Genomic DNA, 10,369 nt, shown 5'->3' with positions numbered 1-10,369 from the left:
GAGCAATGGGTTTAGTACTATGATTTTTTAATTTAATATTTGAACTAAACTGTGGGTGTTAATCCTGAAATATTCTGTTTACGGCTGTATTAGAAACAACAGAATTCACAACAAGCATGATGAAATGTGATGTTTGAAAGAAGTATATGCCATGCACTGATTTACAGTGTCAAAACTGGATTCTTCTGTTATTATTGTTTACAATGTGAATTTTGCAGTCTATGTTCTTAACAGAATTTTCATGCGTCTAATGCAGAATCTCAAACCTAAACGGATACTCACATGCTATTATTTGATTCCCAAACGTAAACGGATACTCACGTGCAATTCAAAAAATACGTCTGATGGTATTGTCTCGGACTATCCGGTAAGAATCTGAATAACTATTTTGTGGAATCTGTACTCTTCACAGACCCACCCAGGGATATAAGAATAGTTTTTTTTATTGTAGATCAATGTACTGATGAATCTCACCATAACGCTAGCATGGATCCTGCAGATTTAAGGGTTCATCCTACACTAAAATGTAACTTCACATTTAAACTATTTCTTGGCTTTGTACTTTCTTATATTTGTCCATGTATGTCTGGTATTAACTGTATGTATGCCACTGAATATTTTGCATCAGATGATTCAGATTAATCGTGCGGAATTTTGGACGATGAAGACGAATTCAGGGCTGCAAACTGGATGATAGAAATCGAAAGGGTAAGGCTCCAAAATGGTTTTCAATACACGGGAAACTTCGTCATAAGACTGGAGTGTTCGATAAGAAAATCTTCAAATATATTTTAGAAATTAATACATGATTGGATAATTGATTATGGTGATTTTCAATCCTTAGCTAAAATTCTATACACTTGTTGATGGTGGATTTTCATTGAAGGCTAAAATTGTAAAAGCCCAAAAACTATGCGCTAACATCCTGCAAAGGATAAAGCCACTGATAAATTGGAGAATACTTCTTCACTATAAACTTATAGCATTACCAATTAATGCATGACCAGCCTTGTATTTCTTGTACTGCTCCACTCTTATTATTAGTGCGACATGACGACTGAGTGTTGCTCTCAGCAGAGCAACACGAATCTCCAAGCATTAAATAAGGAGGCACGTATGAAATACCCGTACAGGCTATAACTCTCGGAGTGTTATACTAGCCCGATTGAGCATCTGGACTGTCCATATCATTCTCAGAATCAATCACGACCATCCAATTTCACCAGCATGATTGGATGGCTTAGATCAAATCCATAACCCTCAAGCAGGTATTGGAATGTTCAACACCGGACCAATGCAGACCCAGCATGGTCGGACTCCCCAAAAGGGTATCATGGCTTGACAATTCGTCCAGCCAAAGCAGCGTGGACGAGAAACCCTAAATTAGGATTTGCAGCACATTACATGTGTCGCAAATCAGTCTCAACCATCCATCTTCGCAAGCATAAATGGAGGGTGTACATAGACTCAAAGGGTCCAGAGCATGTCAATACAAACACCGAGGGCCTTCCTACATACATGACCGATCGGTCAGGACCAAACATGGATGGTCGTCCCAATTCGTGCGCCCAAACAAGGCATGACGCACGGCTGGCAAAACCCTAATTAGGGTTTTCGATCACGAGCGTCCATTTTCACCTGATCGAACGAAGGGTCTAGGAGTCGATTAGGCAGGTCCAGTGAGTATCAACACGATCACTGTGGGCCCACATATCTCCACACCCAATCGTCCAAGGCATATCATGCCTGGTCGTCTCGATTCGCACGCCCAAACTAGGCGTGGTCACACCTCCCAATTGCAAACTAATCTCGACCACTCAACTTTGACGGACAAATTGAGTGGCTCTGATCACGTTTCTATGGGGTATTAAGGTATGGACATGTACAACAGCCTGCCGTATGTATACCAGACTAATCACCCAGGACCGACCAAGCTTGGTCGTCTCGAAACGCGCGCCCGAAGTTGGCATGACGCGCGGCTTTTGCGGCACCAGATTTCTGTCGCAAATCGATGTCAACCACTCAAATTCGCCGAACAAATTGAGTGGCTTAGATCACACTTTCACGAGACAATGAGGTATGGGCGCCACACCGGCATGCCGTCCGCACGCATGCACGATCGGCCCGGCCAAAATTGCGTCCCAAGCTTGGTTTCGACCAAGATGAAGAGTGATGCTTGCGCACCTCTTCATAAACCCTAATTCCACTAACGGTCGCAGATGAGTGTCTCAAAGATCATCTCGTCCGTTCAACTTCACCTGCTTGGTTATACAACCCCGGTCAGGAGTTAATTGGTCAATGACGTGTCGTGGTGATTATCATCCGCCACTTTACCACACCATGTGGTCGGCCAAGTCAGGACTTGCTTGCGCAACCTCCAAACCATCACATGAAGTAGGATGGACATGAAGTTATTTTAAGACGCTCAAACAGCGATGCTTCATACATGCTGAGTATATTCGATGCATTACTTGCATGGAATACACACGGTACTTCATAAGTATCGACTTCCTAAATAACTTAGTTATTTAATCTAGCATCACATGCTACTTTCTGTGGGTCCCACAATCCACACATTCGAGACATCAAGCATGTCACAAACCGGGGGATACATACTGGGGTATTGGTCTGGCGGTTTACAACGTGCAGCGTGCAACGCGCCATCACAAGAGCGTATCAGGAAGACATGGACGGTTAGTGATGATGGGAGAAGTGGGAAAGACTGGTCGTGTGGCATTAACGCATGACTCCACTACTCCATCACTCCACTTTCTCCACTTCCGACGAGATACGTGAGTAAGGCTCAATGACTTGTATAAATAGGTTCTCCTCCCTATTTCGACAGGACAAGACAACAGAAGAAAGTGTTGATACAACCGTATTCAAACACCGGAACTGATAGCTTACATTCTGCAAGCCAGTTCAACTTTCTGATACAAGTCATACATAGCCAACACCTTCTTCGCTTCCCTCCCTAAGATCAACCCCATCTCCTTCACTTTGTGACCGAAGCAAGTCTGGAAAGACCATTTCTTGGTTTAGGCCAGAATTGTACAGATTGATTTCTCGAATCACAACGCACTCTCGTGCAGTGCATTAGTTTAGGGTTTAGATTCATTCCTCATCCACACACCCCAAATTACCAAATTCGGCAGGAATAGTTTTCACCCATAAACAACACTTTTACAATATTAATGAGCTTTTTCTTATCCAAACGTAAAAGTAAACATGGAAAGGTGAGAGGTTAAGCTTGGTTTCATATAATCAAATCTGTTATTCGGATAAATTTTGAGATACCTTAATTTTTCACTATTCTTGAATTGAATTTTTATTTGAATGTAATATTTACTTGATAATCACTAGATTCAATTCTAAAAATTAATAATTGACTGAAAATTTTGATTAAACAAAAGGCAACATGTAAAGATAAAATGTTGAGTTGGGTTCTATATAGGCATTTTAAGGATACCTTAATTTGCCACTATTCGTGAGTTGAATTTTTATTTGAATCTAAATAGTGTACTAGCTTTCACTAGATTCAATTTTATCTTTTTGATTCAAGGAAGAGAGAACCAGTTGATATTGTTGATCATGTTTCTCATGATGTCGTTGATCGACGGGGTGGATGAAAGTGGTGATATAGATTATTTTTTGGTGATTTTTTGAATGTGTGTAGTTACCGGTTTAGTAGGAATATGACAACTGAAATTGGGAATGAACATCTCATATTTTTGTGTTAGTTAATGAACGATTTTATGGATTCTTATGATCATGTAATCCAAACATGTATATTGTTTTACATTGTTATCGCTATTAGTAGATACATGAATGAATTCTAGAAGTTTCATTAAACATTAGAAAGTTTATACAGTTGTCCAAGAAAGTTAAAATGCAACTGCTCGGAAAATTTGTAAGCAATCAAATTGGTTACATATACTTGATTAAATGATTAGAAAAACAAGTAACAACGTATTAGAATCTTATCTGCTAAAAAAATATTATTCACCAAATTGAGCAGGCTTATACCATTTTTTAAAACCAAATTGATGCTTTAGTATCACATTGGTAGAAAAAAAAGACATCTCATTTGTTGTTCTCTCATCGTTATCATCATTACATTCTAAAGTAAACTAAGTTCCTTCATGAATAGTCTTCCTATTTTCACTAGGATCATCCGGTTGTGGCGTGCCGGTCATTATGACTCCATTGTGCCCGAATTTGAGCCCATGTAAATTTATTTCATGGTTTTAGCAGTCAAAAAAAGATATAGTACTACTTTTTGTTCTGCGCACTTGCTTCTTCTTGAATTCATTGACTCATACCTCCAGATTGATCAATACTCTAGAGGCATTGGTAGTTGCCAATGCAAGTGCACCTGTTGCAAGGTATAATGGTTTGTTAGGTAACAAAAAAATACAATTGTCGGCACATGTCTTGGTTAATTAGAAACCGACCACCAATCTCGAAATTTGCTTACAAACATTCCAGTAATGATAAGAATTATTAGAGTATTGATGAAATTAAATCAAGTGATTGATTTTATTTTATTTTACTGGAAATGAGTGCCTAAATGCAGACTGATTCGATTAGTACTGATATTATTAAGTGTTTACTAATGTTATGAAATTATGAGTACCTTGGAATGAGAAAAAAAATAAATTATGTAAACCGGGGCCATAAGGCCCCGGTGATACCTAGTTATTATATAAACTATATTAGGCAGTTTGGCCGTAATAACAGACATGTAACACTAAGTAGTTAATATGTGACGACGTTGTACAAAAAGAGTACACAGGAAATTTTGTTATCAATTGGATTCCTTTCTATTTGCATTCTTGTGTTGTAGGAAATTATTGGTATATACTCGCACACTTATAGATCCTTGGAAATATATACAGATAAGATGGAAGTGGTACCCTGGAAGACACTTTCATCTATCACTAAAGCAATTTCACGGGATTCTGTTGCCCGCTTTTGATAGTCGATTACAACAACCACTAGAACACAAGAGATTGATGAAATAAATTTGGCAAAGTGACTCAACGGTAACAACATGAAATAACCTCACTACAGAAGGAATGCACACATAGTCCTTCAGTTGACCTTCTAAAAGCACCACTAGTGCCACCATACAAACTGCATGGTGCAGGAAAACAAGGCTTTTCGTGAGGGTTTTCACTGGAACTCTGAAGCTCCTAGATGCCAACAAATCTTCACACAGTTCACAGTACCATGGTCCAGAAGAACCTTTAACACTACGATAACATCCCAACTGGACTGACACCTGAGGATAAAAGTGTTTTTGTGAACATCAACACGAACCAGTTATGCAGTTGCTAAATATAGTAATCGTAAGGATAGCAAACCTTGCAGTCGTTACAAAGTAATATAGGGTTCAATAAAATCCCAGGCCTTCTGCAAATTTCACATGATTGGGGGTGTTCCTTTGAAGAGTTCCACATATCAATATATGACTAATATCAAGAGGACAAGCACAGAGACCACAATAGCACTTGCTTGCAATGGTGTGGTTAGTAGCTTAATTTGGAGGTAAACAAGTTGCCCTTCCAGTTCGTCTTCAGGTGACAGTTCTAAGAAACCCATCTTTTAGCCATCTCCAATTGTTTCCATGTTATACGGTATACCATCTAAACCTCATTGCCATGAGTGCCAAGAAAAGGCAACCCTTTAATAGAGACATCTTTTTATATTGTTTCTGCGAAGGAAAAGATTGTGCGGTTAAGCTTTGCTACAGTTGTCACTCTATAGAAAATATATTACCATGAACTTCAAAAACTGTATGATCCTGTTGCAAAAGTGGTGCATTACTCAGGGCATGGTGAGGTGTAAGTAGGTGCTGGTTTTGACAGTAGCATAATGGTGTTTCCTCAAATGTAAAAAATCAAGATATGGAGAGTAATTAAGAGATGTAGGCAAGCAACAAGTGTTACAGTTTGCGCTATCAGTAAAACTCACAAATTTTCTGAACACATCAATTTAAAAGGGGGGAAAACAAAAGAAGAAAGAAAAGGTCTTACCTGGTTTCTAGATCGTTCATAGACATTATGAGGAAACACATTGTTGGGTTTGAATCCTTTTCTGAACCGAGAAAGGGAAGCGCCCTAAATACCAATGATTCAAGTGAGAAATCGAGCTCCCACAGAAACATGAGATTGAACATCTGGCATGTCAGGTGTTAACACAGCAGCAGTTCCAGGAATTTTTTTCCTCTTCGGTTACATATTTTTGCCACAAAAATTGTTGGCCTCTAATAAATCTTGTTCTGAACCGCAAGCAATTCAGTAACTTCAAAAGGGCTGGTAACCTGCCAACTATTAGGGCCAGCAATGTGAAACTTAGAATGTGGCACATGTGATATACCTCCACATTTTTCACATAGTTTCTGCGTTTGATGTATCGGGGACTTCAGAAGCCAATAGGATGAGTTCTTATCATCTTAGATTCTTAATTTGTAAATCCTTCAATGTTCCAATTATATGTTTGCACTTTTAAGAGTTTCAACGGACAAATGTTCCTAATTTGTAAATCCTAATTGGTTTTAAGAACTACGATTGAAAACAGTTATGCAAACAATGAATTTATAATGTCAAAAAAAGATGTATGTATAAAATAACATAACACATGTTTGCGTCTAAGCAATTACGCAGACAGTTCTTGTTGTGCAACTAATCGGGCCAACACAGAACAAGCTTACCAGCAAACAAACATTCGTGGGAAAAAGGCACAGCAAGGAAGATAACGACATACAGAAACCTATAATACAGAAACACATAAATGCATTTTTAGGCATATTGCATTTCGCTGCATCAATGAAAGGTTTTGTGATATTCTTTGCATAATCATACGAATGGACCATGAGACCTAGTCTGACCCACTTTGTTTGTTTTCATCTCAGATGGCTATTAGTCCCGTCTTACTAACAGTTACTGATAATATATTCTATAATTCTAAAACGATAAGGCGATGGCGATGTTATCTAGCGAATTACTCAAAATGGAAAAAAAAAATTATGTACTTAATCAATTGTGTAAAATCTGAAACGGAACTCTCCCAATTACCATGAAAAGTAGAAATACACATAACACTGCTTAGGCGAAAATTCTAATTGTACCTTATCATCACCTTGACCTGGTTTACATTCAATCCAATGCACATATGTTCCTGTACTAATTCAGATAATGGTACATAATTTTGTAACCGAGCAGTTCGATCAAGTACCTCGACTCTACTACTTGCAGGTGAGCGTGGCCAATTAGCAGCCAATTGTTTTGTTTTCTCACATCTTTTGAGACTTGACAGTTCTTAACTTGCAATTGATGCAATTTTAGCCCTATTGCTACAACAATCCAACCTAAAACATCACTAGTGAATCAAAATGCTTGAAAAGATGTACAGAGAAGGAAAACACACCCAAAAATCAACAAAAAACTTCAGATTTGATAGAATTAGTATAAACCTCTTAATAGAAAATAGATCGATTACCTTGTTGACGATTAGGGAGTTTAGCACGAATTTCGGTTGCAGACACTTCTTCGATATTTTCTTTTCTACCTTTTCTCCTCTTGAAATAGCCGTCTCGATGGCTTTCATCTTAGGAAGGTTCTTTGATCTCCTTAACACACCCTTCTTTATCTTTCTGTGGAGAACACCAGGAGTCTTTAAAGCTGGTAATTCTGTCGTGTTCATTGCTTGAGGAATCGAAACACATCTAAGTATCCTTCCTGCTTGGGTATAAGGTGGGGAATGGACATGAACCAAGTAAAACATAAAATAAACCTGGCCAAATTGGGTTACCCAATGCTAGTACCCTTACTAAGGGGAGATCAAATATGGGTGAGTTTACTTTTGTACCCTTGAAGTAATTAACCCTATTACTTAATCAGATAATTTTGAAATTTAAAAACTAAAAAATAATTAATCTTCTCTTCTTCTTCTTCATCTATGTTTTCCATCAAACACAGCAAAAAAAAAAATCTCTGCAAATCGTCCAATTTGATTTTCATGAAAAATGGTTGATTCCAAACGATCAAGTAGCAATACAGATTCAACAGGACATATCAAGAGATCCAAATCAGAGAAAAAAGGTAAGGGAAAAGTTGGAACTAGTGAAATCAGTAAACCCGAAAATCCAATCCTTGAGAATGTTGAAAAGAACCCATTACCGGCGAAAAGAAGACTGTAAGTGATGTATAAACTCAAACAATTATTCTGATGTGTTGTATGATTGTTGTATCAGGTTAGATTATTAAAAATTATGATTTCTGTGTTTTAGTCGGCAAGGTCGATAATTTAAAACAACTTCGATTGTTGATATTTTGTAACAGCCGGCATGGTCTCAGGATGAATATTCTGCCGACTTTTTATTATGGTAATGTCGACTGTGAAACATTAACCAGGACGGCAAGGTAATCAATAACCAAATGTGCCGACCTTTCATATTTAATTGCCATCTGCTTTATAGTCGGCATCTTATATGATTAGTACCTTGCCGACTTTATATCACGGAAACTTAATTTTATAGTCGGCATCTTATATGAATAGGACCTTACCGACTGTGTATTAGCCGACATTGTAGATGAATACAACCATGCCAACCATGTGTTAGTCGACAGTGTTTAGATTATCGACCGTGCCGACTAGGTGACCAGAACCTTGTTTCAATGTGTAAAATTTTCATATCTTTTGTTTGTGTATTGTTTAGGTTCCCGAGGAAAACACAGAAGATATCCCTTGTCTTAACAATGCAGCAGAGCTATTAGAATGGATTGACAAGATTTATACTTCTTTAGAAGATCTTAGTGATGAAACTGAAGAGAATTTCCCTGTAAGAAAGTTACTTCTGATGGGTAAGAAAGATCTTGAAGAATTTCTAAGGTTTATGAACAGTCCTAGCAATCCCCTCAAGTATATTGAATGCACATCATAGAGGAGGAAGAAGAGTAGCTTGATCCAAGAACTTTTTTCAAGGCTTCTGACTTTTCTGGAGTGAACCCCTATTACAATGAGGCTAATGACTACATAAGTCCAGTGAAGGGAAAAGCAAAAGCTGATGCTGGTGAAAAAGCTAGTGATGGTGCAAAAGCTGGTGATGTGGAGGAAGATAACAACAATGAGAAGGATCCATGAAACTCTTAAACTTATTATGTTTGTGTTATTATGTTTCTAATATTATGTTTTGAACTCTTAGATTGTGGTTTTAGACTTGTCAATAACTCTTAAACTTATGTTAATTTTCAGTTTCACTTGCTTTAGAAAATTATTCGTTTTTCTGCAAGTTTAAACAATATTAGAGTTGTAGTAAGTCGGCATGGTTTGAATGCTCGACCTTGCCGACCATCCCAGGCTTTCTGCCATAGTGTTGTCAGGGATAGGTAGTCGGCATGGTTTGAAATGCCCTACCTTGCGGACTTACTATAACATGTAATGTTAGTAGTATAAAAATATTACTTTTACGTACAAAGTACAACTCATTGAATGCTCAACGTCTAGAATTTTCAAAATCAAGACATTAAGTGTGTTGTTATTATAAAAGCACTTTCAACTTCATCTTCAACCTTGCATAAAGAATGGAAGTCTCAAGTGCAACACAACCAAATGTTTGTAGTCTTTGTACACTAAGTGGTCATTTTGCAAATGCTTGTCCCTTTGAAGGAAGCAAATACACCATTGATGGTTGTAAGGGGTTCTTATTTCTTATGAAAGATGCAATATACTTCAAAATGCACCTGTTGTGGGTTTTTCTATTAGATAGATGAGCGCCTAGCTCCGTATGAAGATGAAGTTGCTAAAATCAACCTTTTACCATGCACAAATCCATGTTGCGGTGGTAAGATGAAGCTAATTATCTCTCCTAAAAAATTGTGTACAGGAAAAAGATACTATCTATATCCCAAATGTGTTAGGGTTAAGTTTTTAAGGTTTGCATGCTCTAATTAAGGTTTGTATGCTCTAATTAAGTTTATAAAGTTTGTATGCTCTAATTAAGTTTTTAAGGTTTTTAAGTTTTCAACAATCATTGTATTCGAATTTAGTCGGGAGCATACCAAATTCAAAGCGTGTCGACGACTGAATAGTCGACATTTAACAGATTATTAAGTTTTCCGACGGACGTATAGTCGGCAGTGTATTTATATAATACAATGCCGACTATAATGTGAAGAACATCCAGGAACAATATCTTTTTTGTCCCTTTTGGACGGCAACCACAACCCTGCCGAATATAGTGTGAAGAACATCCAGGAACAATAACATTTTTGTCCCTTTTAGTCGGCAAGGTTTTCTTCTTCAACCTTACCGACTACCTATAAGTCGGCAGTGTAGGAGTACAACAAACCTGCCAACTGTCCCA

The 10,369-nt window shown here is 37.7% G+C and overlaps 1 protein-coding gene across 6 annotated transcripts; it reads right to left on the bottom strand.

Annotated features, from left to right (window-relative positions):
- Window positions 1-4,799: 4,799 nt before the first annotated feature.
- Window positions 4,800-7,740, bottom strand: LOC113274997. Of its 6 annotated transcripts, none has more exons than XR_003323360.1 (4): window positions 7,504-7,740; window positions 6,039-7,372; window positions 5,367-5,716; window positions 4,800-5,284 (listed from the first exon to the last, which is right to left on the bottom strand). XR_003323360.1 is itself a non-coding variant. In XM_026524424.1 (3 exons), exons 1-3 carry the CDS (start codon window positions 7,705-7,707, stop codon window positions 5,633-5,635), a joined length of 372 nt encoding a protein of 123 aa, XP_026380209.1. In that variant the 5' UTR covers window positions 7,708-7,740; the 3' UTR covers window positions 4,800-5,632. The 6 variants fall into 6 exon arrangements, 1 of the variants encoding a protein (XP_026380209.1); XR_003323361.1 differs by having other exon boundaries at window positions 6,039-7,357; XR_003323363.1 differs by having other exon boundaries at window positions 6,039-6,332.
- Between the last annotated feature and the right edge of the window lie 2,629 nt (window positions 7,741-10,369).

This window comes from Papaver somniferum, chromosome 4, assembly GCF_003573695.1.
Source record: "Papaver somniferum cultivar HN1 chromosome 4, ASM357369v1, whole genome shotgun sequence".
NCBI classification, from domain to species: domain Eukaryota; kingdom Viridiplantae; phylum Streptophyta; class Magnoliopsida; order Ranunculales; family Papaveraceae; genus Papaver; species Papaver somniferum.
Note: the sequence above shows the minus strand (reverse complement) of the source record. Positions and strands in the feature narration are given on the sequence as shown.

What these genes read in the sequence shown, in the direction of transcription:
- LOC113274997 (XM_026524424.1), bottom strand. Translation starts at nt 7,707, where the DNA reads ATGAACACGACAGAATTACCAGCTTTAAAGACTCCTGGTGTTCTCCAC. An exon ending in ACTCCCTAATCGTCAACAAG is followed by an intron (nt 6,123 to 7,503) that starts GTAATCGATCTA and finishes ATTGGTATTTAG; the next exon opens with GGCGCTTCCCTTTCTCGGTT. An exon ending in ATGAACGATCTAGAAACCAG is followed by an intron (nt 5,717 to 6,038) that starts GTAAGACCTTTT and finishes TTTCCTTCGCAG; the next exon opens with AAACAATATAAAAAGATGTC.